Source organism: Silurus meridionalis, chromosome 2, assembly GCF_014805685.1.
Source record: "Silurus meridionalis isolate SWU-2019-XX chromosome 2, ASM1480568v1, whole genome shotgun sequence".
NCBI lineage: Eukaryota > Metazoa > Chordata > Actinopteri > Siluriformes > Siluridae > Silurus > Silurus meridionalis.
The window spans coordinates 8871794-8889618 of NC_060885.1; the positions used below are offsets into that span (position 1 = coordinate 8871794).

The 17825-nt window shown below is 36.5% G+C and overlaps 1 protein-coding gene across 1 annotated transcript; it reads left to right on the forward strand.

Moving 5' to 3' along the window:
• The first annotated feature begins 1449 nt into the window (after positions 1-1449).
• Positions 1450-12502, forward strand: htra3a (HtrA serine peptidase 3a). Its single transcript, XM_046837250.1, has 10 exons — positions 1450-2060; positions 3948-4047; positions 5798-6020; positions 7344-7538; positions 9826-9858; positions 9952-10066; positions 10241-10300; positions 11212-11269; positions 11597-11692; positions 11786-12502. The coding sequence occupies exons 1-10, from the start codon at positions 1544-1546 to the stop codon at positions 11952-11954; spliced, it is 1566 nt and encodes a 521-aa protein (XP_046693206.1). The 5' UTR covers positions 1450-1543; the 3' UTR covers positions 11955-12502.
• The last annotated feature ends 5323 nt before the right edge of the window (positions 12503-17825 follow it).

Below are 17825 nucleotides of genomic sequence, written 5' to 3' on the forward strand. Positions count from 1 at the left end.
ATGCTGACCCCTGTCCATTGCCAAAAATAGCTGTGGTACAAGGTAAACTGGTTTGGATATCATGTGGAAGGTCAGGTGTGTGGGTCACTGGGGAAGAAATGGTACCAGGATGCACAATGGAAAGAAGGCAAGTCAGTGGATTCAGTGAGATGCACTGGATAATGTTCTGCTGGAAAACCTTGTGTTCAGGTAATCATGTGAATGTTACTTTGACACGTACTACCAACCTAAACACTGCTGCAAACCAAGTACACCACTTTATACCAGTGGCTTTCAGCAGGATAAGGCTCCTTTCCACTGCAAAAGATGTTCAGGAATGGTTGGAGGAACATGACAAACGGTTCAAGGTGTTGGGCTTTACACTCAAGGACTTAGTCTCCAAATTCCCTAAACCTCAAACTATTTATGGATTTGTGGGGTGTGCTAAACAAACAAGTCTGATCTATGGAGACCTACCTCACAACTTGGAAAAATTTTAAAGATCTGCTATTAAAGTCTTGGTGCCAAATACCACAGCACACCCTCAGAGGTCTTGTGGAATCAATGCTATGGCACAAGGAGGGCATACACAATATTAGTCAGTATTCTTCATGCTAGAAAGATCACAACTTCATTATCACTGTATATTACAGGTAAACAGCAGCCAAATGCAGTTTAACATTTACCAAAAATGCAGATAAATATGTAAATATATGTACAGCAAATACATATAAACACTATAACAGTGATAATGTGCAGAAGTTGTTTAGCAAGTAAATAAATGTTAAACAGGATAAATATATTATATTTTGAAACACAAACTTCTTGGAAAGATGGGGTCTGAAAAGGCTGAAGTTGGCAAAATATGTAAAGCACTCCTTAATGACATTTTATATCAAACAAACTTAATCTTATTTAAGCATTTTTGTCATCAAATTGTACAAATTGTCATCAAGTCACAAGAAATAGATCTACACCAAACCAACAATGAAGTCAAACACATGGTGGTCTCTTGGATGTTTTGGAAGGATATTTTAGAGTGCCAGTGGTAGGATATGTATTTATCCTCAGTAAGTTTTTTTTTCCTGGTATGGGTTCCGGTGTGTCCAGAGCCAGGAATACACTGTGTATGTTGCACAGTTCAATCACAGGGCACCATGTCCAAACATTTAGTGTTTCATAATTTATATTATAAGGATTTATAATATAAGGAAGTTGGAGAACCCAAAAAAAACCCCATATGATCACAAGGGGAATATGCAAAACTCTAAACAGACAGCAAAACACATAAAAAATCAGGATGGGGGAAAAAAAAAGCAACATTTTAAGATTTTATTTAAGGATGAGCAAAGATTGAGTTATGAGTTTATTGGACACTAGATGGTGTGTGTGTGTGTGTGTGTGTGTGTGTGTGTGTGTGTGAGAGAGAGAGAGAGAGAGAGAGAGAGAGATTTGTCAAAAGGTAACAGCTGAGCATTAGTAAAGGAAACTGCAGACACACACACAGTATCAGTGTGTGTAAGAATTAGTGATTCTGAATTGAGTTTGTGAAAATGCTTCTACGATGACTATCCCTGTGACAGAGTCCGTTGGTGTGAGGAAATGTAAATTATTCACCCAGTTCTCACCACCACACCATCGTATTCAGCGTTCTAGCCGCAGGATGTACTTTCTTCTCTTCTCCGCGTGTCTGCTTTGCGCGCACGCCCTCGCGGGACCCGCGCCCTGTCCTACTAAGTGCGATGTAACCAAGTGCGCGTCGCCGCGCGCTCCATGCACGAGCGGCCGCGCGCTGGACCGGTGCGGCTGCTGCGCGCTGTGCGCCGCGGGGGAGGAGGGAGCGACGTGCGGCCGCAAGCGCGACCTGCCCTGCGCCTCTGGGCTGGAGTGTGCGCGCTCTGGAGGGAAGAGATCCACGAAGGGGGTTTGTAGATGCAAGAGCGGCTCGCCGGTGTGCGGCAGCGATGGAAAGACGTATGAAAACCGGTGCAGGCTGGAAGCGGCCAGTCGCAGAGCAGAGCAACGTGGAAACGCTCCGGTCACGCACGTGCACAAGGACCGGTGCACATCTGCAGCTCCAGGTAGGGAACAGCAGGATAACATTACTGAACTATATTGCCTGAACTATTAATATCATGCATTATAAACATCTTATATTCTGTTTAATTACTTTCCTTTTTTTAAAAAAAAAAACACTTCTATTGTTGGAAGCTGTTAAATTGTTAAAACTAGTAAAAAGAACAAATTTCAAGTCCCTATTTGAAAAAATCCATCTAAATTATTTAATTAAAAATATGTTTCAGAATACAAATAAATCCTTAAAATGAAGTACGTCTTCAAATCCATGATATGTGTTCAATCATTCAAAATACATCTAAAACACATTTTATTGGAATTGCAAACATTTGATTTGGAGTTTTGCCTTTAAAGAGATACATAAAAATTTATTGCATTCTTATTATAGCCTGTTATTTAGCCTTTATCTGGCGTAGTGGCTGCTGGAAACTTGCATAACTGAACTCAGAAACATTTTGCTGAAGACTAAACAAAAGTTAAACAAGCCAATACCCCTGTCTGAAATAAAAAAATATTTGCATTCCATCCAAACATTCATATCTTCAAATATGCAGTTAAAACCAAAAATAGGATGGAACAGATAAATCATGGAGAGATTACATTTGTATTTTCAGTTTCTTTACAATTGCATTGATGGGTCCATGGATTAAAATATAGATAGTCACTGGGTTGTATAAACATATTACCCAATGAAACTCTCCAAAAGCACAAAGAAAAGTGCTAGAGTTTTTTTTTTTAGCAATGAAAGCACGTTATTATGCACATAATCAGAAAACCTCTTTGGTGCTTAAAAGATTGCTGTCTTTTTTCTCTCTTGATTTTTACTGTACATATGGATTACACATAACATGACCTTTTAACAGATTAGAGATAAATCAATATATATGTATGTATGGTAAATCACTGTACATCATGTAGGTTGCCTTAACCATGAGAAGGTCACAATTTGCCAATTTAGGTAGAACAGATCATGTAAATATGGGAGCCTAAATTCTGACACATGTGGAATACACAACAGTAAGGTTATCTGAATTCTTGAGCATTATGGTATACACTGATTTTTACAGCATTAGTATGCAATAAGGCAAAGTAACTTTACATGGTTTACAAGGTGCAAAAATGTGTTTGTGTTTTGTGTGAATGTGAAAGTTATTGAATAACCATTTAGAAAGAAAGCTTAGTATATAGGAATTATATATATATATATATATATATATATATATATATATATATATATATATATATATATATATATATATATATAAAACAGCTGCTTCCACACTGGTAATATGTATTGAACCCACACTTTATAAATACATTAAAATTACAATTTAAAGATACTAATTTGTTGTTATTAATAATTATAACTTTTATATGCCTCATTATTATTTTTCTCTCCTTTTTCAACTTTGTTTTATTTTATTTTATTCTGTTTAATTTAAAATTCTTACTTATCATGACAGCTACTAACCAGGGCAAGTCATGGATGGCACATTCTCCCTGTGAAACAAATGAAGTCAGCCATTGCAAATTTTTATGCTGCTGCTCATGCTACAGTACTTTGCTACAGGGCAAATGAACGGAACTGAAGAAAAAATGCCTGCTTCCGCACACACACACACACACACACACACACACACACACACACACACACACACACACACACACACACACACACCAATCTGAATAATCCCATCTCTCCCAGCCAGACAGCTGGGCTGGCAAAGATCTTGTGAAACCACAGATTACTATAATATATTCAGGAGTCGATCTCTGAGTCACGATGTTGCTCTTTTAGCATGTTGTTTAATAGAATGTGTAAAATTCGACTATTAATATTTTCACAGTCTAGTATACATTATTAACATGCAAAATTCTTTCTGCTAGTATAGGTCCCACACACCACAACAGCCCCAGGTACAAGTATAACTTCATTGCTGATGTTGTAGAAAAAATTGCCCCTGCTGTGGTCCATATCGAGCTCTTCCTCAGGTAAACATAACCTCTGTGCATGTTGTTTTGGTGTTGAAATGTTGCTGTTAATGATGTTAAATGTTGCCTAATATTCATATACAAATACTACAAAACAAATTGTAACCCCAGTTTTAAAAAATGTTTGGAAAAATGTAGACTATAAATAAAAACAGAATGCAATGTTTTACAAATTTTATAAACACGTTTTATTCACAATAGAACATAAAAAAAACCATATATTTACTGTAAATACTTGAACAATGTAAATACTAAAGCTGAGGAAATATAAAATTTTGAGAGAAAACATGCTTATTTTTAATTTGATTGCTGCAACACGTTTTAAAAATGTGAAGATGGGGCAACAAAAGGCTGGAAATGTAAGTGTTATTAAACAGTTGGATGAACATTTTGCAGCTAATTAGGTTAGCAGGTCAGTGTCATGACTGGGCATAAAAAGAGTATCCTAGAGAGGCACAGTCGGCAGAGGTTCACAATCTTATTTTACTTTAAACCCAAAACCCCTTAAGCTTTTTCTCTTGTGGAAAACTTTATACTGACTTCCAAAAATTCTAACACTGAAGACTCCTCAAATAAATGTTAAATCGTCCAAGTGAAGGAATTCTTACTATAGAAACAATATTATTTTAGAAAGAATAGAAAAATATAAACCTATAATTCAAATTACATCCAGTCGAACCCTGGTCAACCAGCACCTGACCAATCAGAGTTGAGAATTTAACTGTGGTATAAAATGATTTGCTGCATCCTCTCAGAACTGTCTGTTTTTCTTCTCTAGTTTATATCACTTGTCCAAATGATGAATGCAGACTGATTAGGAAATTGTTGAGACATTACTCAGAGAGCATATCTTACGTAGGTTTGGTTTTCCACTTGTGGTTCCAGTTTGGTTTGATGGTTGAGCAAAACAACTAATATAGCAATAAATGTGAAATATGTTAAAGACAGCCAAGCAAAATAGAACAAGATGACTGTGGTGATTGTATAGCCATGTCATGTTTGTTTCTTCGTGACTGTAGCTCAAACATCAAAAAGTATTTAGGTCAGTATTATTTATGCCTTACCACGCCAACTTGCATTAGTCGTCATATTTTATTTACTACTTGCATAGATACAATGATCTCTCCCAGGATCTTTTCATAAAAATACGATAGTGACATTCATTTTGAATACACAATATATCCCATATGTACCTCAGGCGTTCGCAATCTAAACAGTGCTAATGGAATTAACTTTGCCAATTTGGCCCAAACAAGACATCAAGAAAAGAATAACATTTGACTGGATGTTCTGCTACAGGAGCACATGGTATCAGCAATTCAAAATTTTAGTAATTGAAAAAAATTACACATTCTGATACTGTAGTTACTATTATTTAATGTTGTTGAACATCAACAAAACAAATTCCATTACTGCCAAAAGCAGTTAAAACAGACGTACGCTCACATTTTCCTGAAGTTGATAATAGAGAGAAAGAAAAAGACAACTTCTTTTTGTTACACAGAAACTGTTGAAAAGTGCAAAGTCCTCTAACAAAAAGTTTAAAAGTTGCTGCTTTACAATAAAACTGTAGACTTCTTCTATAAATGTTGAAAATCTCCATACAGTAAACAAATATAAACAAATATATTATTTTAATCCCATATAATATTCTTAGATCATGTGGAGTGATAAGAATGAATAATAATTTGAATAAATAATTGTTACTATAAAAAATATAATCTACACCTTCTGATATGTTTGTGTTTAGCCATCCGCTGTTTGGCCACCATGTACCATTATCCAGCGGTTCAGGATTCATCGTGACAGAATCTGGGGTGATTGTGACCAATGCTCATGTGGTGAGCAGCAGTGCCACTACGGTGGGCCCACAGCAGCTTCGGGTTCAGCTTCAAGATGGGAAAACATACGAGGCGTCCATAACAGACATCGACAAGAAGTCTGATATCGCCACCATCAAAGTCAACTCACGAGTAAGTTAACTGACAGGCTCAACTGGATAAATCTTTCAAACTGTGTCCAGCTAGGACACAAAATATGCATATACAGTATACTGTATATATATATATATATATATATATATATATATATATATATATATATATATATATATATTATATACACACACACACACACACACACACACATACCACTTTGTGGGAGATAAGGTGGCATTATTAATAATTAAAAGAATATGGAGAAGATTAAGCCTTATTGTTTTTTAAGGATTGTGGAATTATAAACCTATTTTCTAAATTAACACTAAACTCCTTAATCCACAATATTCCAAATATATAATTTCAGCACTATATAGCACTATATTTATGATCCTAATTCACACCTCTAAATATTAATTTCATTGCAATCACACTACAAGAATGCTAAGCTAAGCATGGCCTAGCCATGAACCAAAAACAAACATTTCCTAAAAAGGCTTCACTTTATTAGGCTGTAAAGTTTCCTGGCACAGCTGAGCCTTTTTCCTTGAGACATTTATGGGTGTTAACGAACTTTCCACATGCGCTGTATATTACTCGTTTATTATCAGCTTTCACCTCTGATGGCAATTCTCACATATACACCACAGCTGGCTGTGTCATGAACGATGCGCTGGTTTATATCTCACTCCTCAAAGTGTCTAGGCTACTCAGACATGTTAATGATGGCCTGCTTTAGTGCTAGCATGGGAATTTTAGAAATAAACACTTGAAAGTGACCAGTCGAACTGGAAATGTTTGGTTTATATTATTGAAGATACAATCGAGAGATTGCATGAAAGTCGGGGAGGAGAAAAGCAGTGGCGACAGAGAGCGTTCTGGCTTATAGAGTATTAGCAGACCTCACAGAGAGTTTGTTTTTGTTTGCATCATCATTTATCAGTCTCATATCCCTTATGATGGTTACAGTGAATTAGTTTTTCTTTGTTTCTTTTTTTAAATCCGAGTCTTATTTAACGGCCATAAATGTAGACCTTGATATTGAATAGGTATTGTTATCATTTTAGCTATCTTTAAGATTTTATACATAATAAGATACAGCAAAGCAAGAGTGAGCTCTGTTTTTGCAATGGAATTATATGATAAATTGTGATTTGAAGTTTGCGTGGTTTGGAATTTGAAAGGTCATGTCTTGCCTTTTCTTGTATTGCTAAAACATTGTGTGAATATTAGGAATAATAAGCAATATTTTACATTATATTGCTTTTAATACAATGCAATGGTTTGTACATGGATGCACCATGTACATCTATGTACAGAAAAAATAGAATTTTTTTTTGTATGTCTTTTATGTATCAGAAAAAGTTTCCAGTTCTTCCTTTGGGTCACTCAGCTGACCTGCGCCCAGGCGAGTTTGTGGTAGCTATCGGTAGCCCGTTCGCTCTTCAGAACACTGTGACTACAGGCATTGTGAGCACAGCACAGAGAGACGGCAAGGAACTCGGCATCCAGGACTCGGACATGGGCTACATTCAGACTGATGCCATCATCAATGTGAGACCTCAGTCCGTATGCCATCTATAATAACACTGCACAACAATATTTATGAAAAGTTTTGCTTCCTGAACAGTTTTTGCTGATTGTGACAAGTACCTGGTGGGTATGCACAAATATAATTTTGCTGCATCACGTAGGAACTCTGAGAAATAGAATTTTTACCAGCAATAACGTATTTCATTATATGTTTCTAATACGCTATTGAGTTATAATTAAAAGTGTTTTGCTCCTGATTCTTGTTTGTATTTAATGTCTGGTGCATCACTTTGCAGCATCAAACAGTAGTCAGCAAGCATTGATGGATTTTATTCCATTGTAGCAATGTCCTGGTGAAACCTTTCACCTTGTTCATCACTGACAGCACCGAAATTTGCAGGGATGAAGTCCAAGTGTGTGTGGAGGAAATGAATCTTGAGTGACATGTTACACTTCATTGTTTTGTATGCTTTGAGAAGTTTGTCTACCAGCTGAATCTAATGTGGGGCTCCTAAGAAAGTTGTCAACAACGTGTTTGAAGACTTTCCCGGCAATCTTTTCAGGCACAACTAACAGATCTTCGAATTGCTTGTCACTCATAACATGTCTGATCTGAGGGGCAACAAAAATGCCCTCTTTGATCTTGCCCTCAGTTATTCTTTGAGATATCTGTCTTGAATAACAAAAACCTTTGACGTCTTTGTTCATAGTTGTTACGAAATTCTTAATAAGTCCTAATTTTATGTGAAGAGGAGGCAAAAAAATCTTTGCCTGGTCGACAAGCGGTTCATGCGCCACATTTTTCTGCCCTGAGTGGCCAGCTCTGTCTACAATAATGTGACTCTTTGGCACGACTGTCCCAATAACAGATGAAACAACCGTACTTTGGATAGCCGAGCTGCAGTCCCAGTAAGAGAGAAACGACTTTCAGATCTCCACAGATATTCCAGTTGCACTTACTGTACTGGATGTGCTTCAGCAACACTTCCATGTTCTCGAAGGTTTCTTTCATGTGTTCTGCATAGCCAACAGGTATTGAAGGGTGAGTGTTGCCATTGTGTAACAGAACAGCTTTGAGGCTTAACATTGACGAATCAATAAATAGACACTCTGGCGGGTCATGATCACAACCCAAAGCAGAGAACAATCCTTCAATGTCAACACAGAAACAGAGACTGCCAACTTGTGCAAATAATTTTGTTATATCTTCTTGGCAGCTTTAAAAAGCAGAAATCTTTGTACCTGGTAACAGCACATAATATTCCTGCAGTCTTGAACACAGTAATTTGGCTATTGCTTTTGACAAACCCAAATCTCTGACCAGGTCGTTCAATTCTGACTGTGTTATGAGATTTAAATCGCCTGAGGAGCACGTTTCAAAATCCGGATCAATGTCACTGCCATTTCTTTGCACTGCAGTTCCTTTATCTGGTTCGTCTAAGGTCCATTCCTATTGTGGTTTGGGAATTGGAAGTCTGTTGTCATGTGGCACAGGTCTAATTGCTGAAGGCAAATTAGGGTATCAAATGATTTCTTGTTTTCGGCAGAGAAACCAGACACATTAGTCAAACAGAAGTAACAGTCCATCACATTCTCTTTCTGTTCTCGCCATATCAAACGCCATTGTCTTATGATTGCAAGATGTGAGGCGACCATTCCTTGTCTTGATTACATATTTCACAGCCAAAGTAAATATGATCTGCTTTCTTCACAAGAGCAGTCATTGAGCATCTCTGATGAACAAGTGTATACTCACCACAAATACAGCAGGAAGCATCGCGGCTGTTATGACATTGGCGAGACGTAGCGACCAACACCAATCGTCCTGTAAAACGTATAACATCTAAATTACTTGTTACAGTGCTACTGAGGCAATGGTGTATTCTGAAACAATACGTACACACTATAAGGTCTATATTAATCCAATGAGCAGCATCTGCAGATGCAAGCACTTTTATGGCCTGCTGAGACAGTGTCAAGCTGGCTACGGCCGGGCTGCATACTTCCACAAACCAGCTTTCAACCTGGCCTGATTTCCTGCCTGGACATGCACAAAACATTGTTCATAGGTTTCTTACAGAAACGAAAATTTTTGGACACAAATATAAGAAAAAGCATGACAAAACTAAAGATTGCAATGAAAAGGTATATGAATTTGGATGTGATTTTTCAGCAGCCAAAATTTTATAAGGAACAGTATTCAAGGAGCAAAAACTTTGTTGTGCAGTGTAATAGCACCTAAATATTTGATTGATATTTGATTGATACTTGAGTGACATTTTTCTTCCTATACCTCATTCTTGAATAGTATGGAAACTCAGGTGGCCCTCTTGTCAACCTTGTAAGTATTAGCTGCGTATCATTTTTCCTTTTAACACTAGCATAGTGTAGCCCAAGTGATTTTCTATGACATTTTACTATTTTCCAACCTCAGGATGGTGAGGTTATTGGGATAAACACACTGAAGGTGACAGCTGGGATTTCCTTTGCCATACCATCCGACCGTATTAATAAATTTCTAGAGGAATCTTATGACAAGCAGTACAAAGGTAAGAGCTCTATTATAACTGCAGTGTACCTATCTGGAATTTATTCATCATTCAGTCATTAAGTTGAGGCAATGTACCCAGTCTCTATTACAAACAATTTATACAGTTCAGGAAGGTTTTTTTTTTTTTTTTTAAATAAGGACTTTGAAAACATTCTCAGTTATCTAATTGCAGATAAACACAGACTAGTTAGGCTGCAGTATGCACCATCTCAGCCTGTGGTGTCTGACTCAGGTGAGTATTTATACCATATATTTAATTTCCTGTTAAATGTAATTTAACAAGGAGGTCGTTTTTTTTTGCAAAATGTGAAAAAATATAGGAAATACTGTTTATTGTTGCTACAGATTGTTGCCCCTTTCATTGTTAAAAGAGCTATACAAATAAAAATGTATTGAATTGATTGTGATAACAAGAACTTGTTTAATAGGCATTACATAAATGTAACTAAAGCATGATGTGTTATTCAGCAATTAATTCAATGTTATAAATGTTGGCACATCGCTGTTTCCCATAATTAATGGTATAAGACCAACAACCCATTTCATACTGCCCGTCTTTAATTATATAACCATAACAGTACACACCATTGTGTATTAATCCATGCATGCCTCCTTAGTGAGATCATTAGCACCATGCCATTTAAAAAAGTAGAACATCACTTAACATAAAACAGTTCTCAGTTTTCAGATGTCTTATATTTTTAGCCCATTGAAGAATCAAAAATGCATTTTTTTTACTTACCCCAATGAGTCAGTTATATTAAACAGCCCTTCATTTGATTTTGTAGTTTTGTATTAGAGATGTAAGATAACATGCTGCAGCTAACAACTGAATGCTGTTTGCTTTAACCAAAACACATTCTTTATCACTTCACTTTATATATTTGTACCAATGACACTTACATTTTTTAATTGCATTTTGAAATAATTTTTTTTTTTTGGTAAATGATGTGATAGTCTGTGAATTAAAATATCCACAAGACTTTAAACCCCTCAACATTGCGAAATCTTTTTTCAAGGTAAAATTCACTTTTAAGTGTAATCAAATTGGATTCAGTATACTGTCTAGGACACACCTACAAAACTTTTGCTGGTTGCATTTGTAACATTACTATATAATATGATTAATGACCTTGATTTCAGATGTAAAAAGTACTAAGAAAAGATATCTGGGAATCAGAATGATCACCCTCACAAAGAAGTAAGTACATATAAAATACTAGTCATAATACAAGCCTAGTACTGTATAATACTGGGTATGCATTATAATTACACAGTACATACCTGATTTGTACAGAATGATTCCTACACCTGTTTACATTACAAATGCCAAGTTAACATTGCATCTTTAATTTAAATCCACAAAAAATGTGCAGCTAAAAGGTTATTTTTGTTGTAAATATTTGAAATAAATGTATAATTACTTCTGTAAAAGGTCAACTGCCACATGCTCTAATTTTAAATAATTTTTTTCTGTTATATCGAGAAATACTGTGTAGTTTTTTTTCTTCCTTTTCAATTTTTTAAGTTTGGTTGAAGAGTTGAAACAACATGATCCATATTTCCTGGATGTCAGCAGTGGAATTCTCGTTCACGAGGTCATTCCAGATTCCCCAGCGCAAAAGTAGGTCCCTGACGAGTTTAAAACGACAATTAGGATTATTATCAAATCACAATTAACTGTGAGAAATCTCATAAATTTATCATTGGTTTTCAGGGGTGGACTTCAAGCAGGTGATGTGATTGTAAAACTTAATGGCCGTCCATTGATCAGCACTGAAGATATACAGTTGGCGCTTCATGGAGACATGCCCCTTCTTTTGGAAATTCATCGGGGTGACAATAATCTACTCTTTAACATCGAACCACGTGCTCTTGTACAGTAAAAATGAAGGTTTGCTGGAAAACTGGTGTGGTTTTAAACGACATTGGGTTTTAATGGAATTTAAAGTGCAATTCTTTTAACTTTTTATGAGTGAGAAAAAGATGGAGGTGACATATGAACAAAAACGTGAAGTGTAGTTTAGACCATATATTAACCAGAGAACATCAGTACATTGTAAGTGAGGACTAGGATTTGACCATTTTCTCTAAATTCAGCTGAAAGGATTTTACATTATATTATTTTCAGATTTTAAAATACAGCTATACAGTCACTGGAACTAAATATCTGTCTTTAAATCCTAGTCTTCTCACTGTATTCACTACAAACTACCTGAAAATATTCTTAAATATTACTTCCTATATACGTTACATAATTTTTAACTGACTGGCCGACTGAAATATGTTCTTGGCTACATACAGTAGCATTGTAGTACAATATTCATTATTTATGTGCTGTTTATCACACTAATGCAAGCAGGTCTTTCTACATACACTAGCATGTATATATATTTTACATGTTTTATATTACAAATAAATCTTTTTAACAAAAGTGTGCATTGTATTGTATGCCGTTTCAAATCTTTAATCACCTACCCAAACAGCAAACAACTTAAACAACTAAAACTGCATGACATACATGTTATGGACAACTTACCTGTTGGCTGAAAATGGAAAACTTTCCTGATTCCAGAAAATGTTTAATTTTTATTTAGAACAAACACATAAAACTTGTGTTAAAGCACTTAGGAAAGGAATGCAGTCTAGACACACAACCTCAAACCAGCTGAGCTATGCAGGGAGGGGCTTAGCCAAATTTTTAAGAAAATTTCATGTCTGCTTTAGCAAATAAATATGATATTCTGAATATTTTTATGTTATGACATTTGGATGAACTAGTAGTGGATTAATTGAAAATATTAAAGCCAATCAATGAGCTAGGAAACTTTTAGAAAATGGGATAAACAAGGCAATAATGAAGCGGGATGTAGTCAGGACACTGATCCACACTGACAACAGGCAGACTGCAAACAAGTGAGTGTCATTAGCAATAAGGAGACTGCAAGCAGTGAGGATGGGAGGTGATGAGGTCCATCCCAGTGCACCACTCACATTCATATTCACATCTACGTGCAATTAATCTTATATTAAGTCTAACTGCTTATTTTGTACTAAGACAAGACTTTACAACCCTGAGGAGACCATGGAGCTGTGAGTGGATATTTCCATAAAGTCCTCAAGTTTGAAATTTTCTGAACTTTGACTACTTTGCATAAATGTTGGATTTTTTTTACAAGATTTGTTTGAATTTGGGTTGCAGTCACAACTCTTTTTCAATCACTGTAATCGACTACATAATGAACACCAAGCTCTTATATGATAATTATTGCTGTTTGTGGAAATTGTAAGTGAAAATGTTCACTTCTTCTTAGTTTTGCTATTCAGTCTTACATTAAAATGCCTTTATACACCTGAAGTACAGAATTTACTCCAAAACATCATTGTGCCATGATTTTATTTTTTTTTAAATAAAATTTTAAATTTTAAAATAAATTTAAAATTCTCAGTTAAATAAAACTGTATGCAGATATTGTTAGAATAAAGCACTTTCCTCTTTATCTGTTCGATATATTTTAAAGAATTATGTTCAAAATCTATTTTTTATGATTAGTTTTTTTTTCCTTTGGAGTGGTTAAACAAAAGTTAAACAAAAAAGAGCAAAAAGTCGGTGTGTGGCGCCCCTTAGTGGTACCAGAGGTGACCGAATAGGCAGGAAATTGGAACTGTTAGAATCAGAATCAGAAATATCTTTATTACCAAGTATGCTTACAACACAAGGAATTTAACTTGGCGTCAGGAGCTTCCTGTGAAGGAGAAGTACAGACATAATGTAACAGAATAGTAAACCAGACAGTTAAATAATGCAATATATACAAAAAAATTGTTAAATAAATGTACAGATGTTATTTACAAGTGTGCAGTTTACAAATAGAGTATTGTGTACAAATGTGACAGTTATGAAGGACAATGTGTAGTTATGAATATTTTAATTGTTAATGCTGGGTATAGCCTGCGGGAAAAAAACTGTTTTTGTGCCTGGCTGTTCTGATGGACGGGGCTCTGTAGCGCCTACTAACAGAGTGCTAGATTAATGCATTGGTGGATGAAGCACACAAAGCCAGTAGAGATCTTCTTCTTTCGGCTTCTCCCGTTAGGGGGCGCCACAGCCGATCATCCGTCTCCATACCCCCTGTCCTCTACATCTACCTCTTTCAACCCTCATCACATCCATAAACCTCCTCCTTGGCATTCTTCTACCAATATACCGAATGTCCAAACCATCTCGCCTCCCTCACCTTGTCTCCAAAACGTCCTACATGCGCTGTCCCTCTAATAAACTCATTTCTAATCCTGTCCATCCTCATTACTCCCAACGAAAACCTCAACATCTTCAGCTCTGCTACCTCCAGCTCCACCTCCTGTCTTTTACTCAATGTCACTGTCTCTAAAACATACAATGCAAGTAGAGATACAGTCGGTAAAATATGACTCCAGTAAAAGTGCTCCCTTTAAACTTTCACTTAAGTAAAAGTACAAAAGTATTAGCCTAAGAATGTACTTAAGTATCCAAATAGCTATGATTTATTATGGCTATAATGTTTCTATTATCATTTTTGCCATTTTTGTTTTGACTTTTGCTTAATCAACTCAGTTTATGTGAAAAGACTCTAATGTTACTTTTAGCACACCAATCTATTAATAGAATGATATTAATGTGTCAAACACTGATTGAGATCTATTACAATTATCATGAGCCCAAAACCTTCTTTTTTAACTACAAAACCACTGCAAAATACAAAATAAGGCCATGAGTGGCATGTTATAGTCAGGAGTTTCTTCCATCATTTTTTACTTTCAAAATGTTCTCCTTGCTGTTGAACTGACACAAACTGTATGTTTGTAAAAATCAGCAAACGACAATCAAATTTATAATGGGGAAATGCATGTTTAAAGTCCAACAATCACTGCAGAATATAGACAGCATCATGATGAGGGAAGATTATCTAAGATTAGTGAAGCAAAACTTCAGGGTTCCAAAGGTGTTCCAAAAGGATACATTTCCTAAGCATACATTTTAAAAATCGAGGAAAATCGAGGAAAACTATGAGTGTGTAACCGTATACTTCTGTGGTCTGCGTTGTGTTGAAAATAACCGACAGGAGAACGCCAGATTTGGTCTGCATAGAGAATGTATTTTTATATACAGATTGTCACAACAGCTTCAGCTCACACACCGTCAACACTCTTCCGCTCGGGAAAGAGAAGGAAAAGACCGTTAAAAGAGCAATCAGCAGATATGGCTACCTGGACTGAACCACTTTGTTGTTAAAGGAAGGGGGGGGAAAGGAAGGTGAACCCATTATCTAATTACAGACCCCTAAAATGTATTTTACCAAACACTGATGATTTCAACAAATATAGAACCACAGTGAATGCATAAACAAGAAAATCTAGTGAAATAAAACTATTTCAACCTTGTTACACTCACCCCCACTAATTTCACTAGAATTTCCATAACAACATGTACAACATACGAACGACTAATTTAAAATCAAAGAAAGAAGAGAGGGGGAATTTATAAACAAAATACTCAACTCTACAGTTAAATTACTCAGCTATCAGGTGTAACCCCTAATCATACAGACTGAAGAAAGTCCACCAACATTAATGCTGTCCACTGAAGGACTAGGAAAGGCAAAGGTTAGCTACTCCTTCACCCAACCACAGGAAGACATGCCATATACACATCTTATCAAAAGGTCACATCCAAGATTGCATAATTGTCTATCTTAATAGACCACACCCAATTTTTTTATTTTTTTTTTTTAAGGAAATTTAAAGCAACAAATAATTGGCAATAAATAAAAAAAAATAAAATAAGAATACACACAAAACTATGTATTAACTCATTGTTTAAATTTCTCTAAAAGAGATTCAAAACAAATAGGTTAGACAGTCAGAATGAGCTAATTAAACAGCTTTGCCAGTCTAACAGACTATATGCAATTATACATCATCCCTCTTCAAGTAAACAAAAAAAAATGAAATACATCAATAGATACAGTAACACAGAACAATAACAAAAAAACAGTAATACCAAAGTAACCAATTACCCAGAACTCACAGCACCATTTTGTCTTTTCCTAAAAATATTCCTAACAAATTGATTAGACATAGTCTGAATAAGCCTATTTAACGGCCTTACAAGTCTGCCATGTCTAGTGCGAAAACCATCAGTCAGATCAGGTCTTTTCACTGACAATTCAGTCTTCTCAAAGGTTGATGGTTGTACAGTAGAGGAGGCTCATTAACAGGGTTTCCTTTGGGAATTGCCATAACCTCCATGTCATACTCAGTACACAAAATGACACCTGATGCAGAATCATCCTTATCCCCACTCCTGCATTCAGAAGGGCCATAATCATGTATATCACATTCTACATGGGAGTCAACACCAGCAACATCACCATAACACTCAGTTGTTACCATGTTAACATCATTCGTCTGAGCAGTGTCATCACACATCACATTCCGCCCATCCAACTCATCAATGTCCGCTACAGGACCTCCAGTGCTGTTAGAGAGGTCAGCAACCCATCGAGTAGTCCTTTCATCTGCAAGATGCTCAAAACTAGAACTCTCAAGTTCATCATCACTCAAACTGGATAACTGTTCCTCGACAGCGTCTGTATCAGGCAATGGGAGAAAGTCAACTGGCATAATCAGATTCCTATGAACAGTTTTAACAACACCAGAAGGGCTTCTGAGTTTGTACGTGTTTAACAAGGGATTTTGTCGATCACTATGTAAACTGTACTCTCCCAACGATCTGCCAGTTTCTTTTTCCTCTTTCACCTTTGTTAGCCAACAAAACTCTTTGACCAATATCAACAGGTTGTCCCTTACTCTTCTTGTTATACACTTCTGCCTGTCTACGTTGCTGTTTTCCTGAATGTGACTGAGCAAGTTTCATAGCCTCACAGAGGTCACGCTTGAGTAACTGCACATACTTGTCAATGTCAACAGTTTCTCCATTCAAAAGTACACTTTCGAACATAAGGTCAACGGGTAGTCTCGAGTACGGCCGCATATGAGAAAGAAAGGTGAAAAACCTGTTGTCTCATGAACTGTACAATTATATGCAAAAGTCAAGGTGTTCAACATCTGCGGCCATCTGACTTTAGATCTGGGGGCAGTGCGAATCATGTTACCAAGAGTGCGGTTCATCCTTTCCACCTGACCATTGCCCATTGGATGGTATGGTGTGGTGTGAGTTTTGTCAATACCAGCCAACTGACACAGCTCCGCAATCAACAAACTCTCAAAATTGGCACCCTGGTCAGAGTGAATGGTAACAGGAAAACCATACACGCAAAAGAAATTGTTCCAAAGAACCCGTGCCACTGTCTTTGCGGATTGGTTAGGGCAAGGATATGCACACGCCAACTTTGTAAAATGGTCAGTGACTACTAAAACGTCAATAGTCTTATTGTTGTGGTCTTCAGCCGACCAAAAGTCTATGCAGACTAATTCAAGTGGAGACGAAGTGGCAATGGAAACTAATGGGGCCCTAGCCTCAGGCTCAGGAGCCTTGCTCACAATGCATCTCTTACAGTTGTGCACGTAGTCTTTGACATCTTTCTCCATTGTATCCCAATAAAACCTCTGTCTGGCCAACCCTAATGAGCGCTGCTGACCCTGATGGCCTGCATCATCATGAATGCCTTTCAACACTGCCATTCGGCGATTCAGGTACAACATATTGGTAAGTTTTCTGTTTTGTCACTGGGTGCTTGGACACACGATACACTATC

Excerpts from the sequence above, each read along its gene's own strand:
- htra3a (XM_046837250.1), top strand. The coding sequence starts at position 1,544 with ATGACTATCCCTGTGACAGAGTCCGTTGGTGTGAGGAAATGTAAATTA. Across the intron at positions 2,061-3,947 it reads GTGCACATCTGCAGCTCCAG|GTCCCACACACCACAACAGC; the intron begins GTAGGGAACAGC and ends CTGCTAGTATAG. Across the intron at positions 11,270-11,596 it reads ATGATCACCCTCACAAAGAA|TTTGGTTGAAGAGTTGAAAC; the intron begins GTAAGTACATAT and ends CAATTTTTTAAG.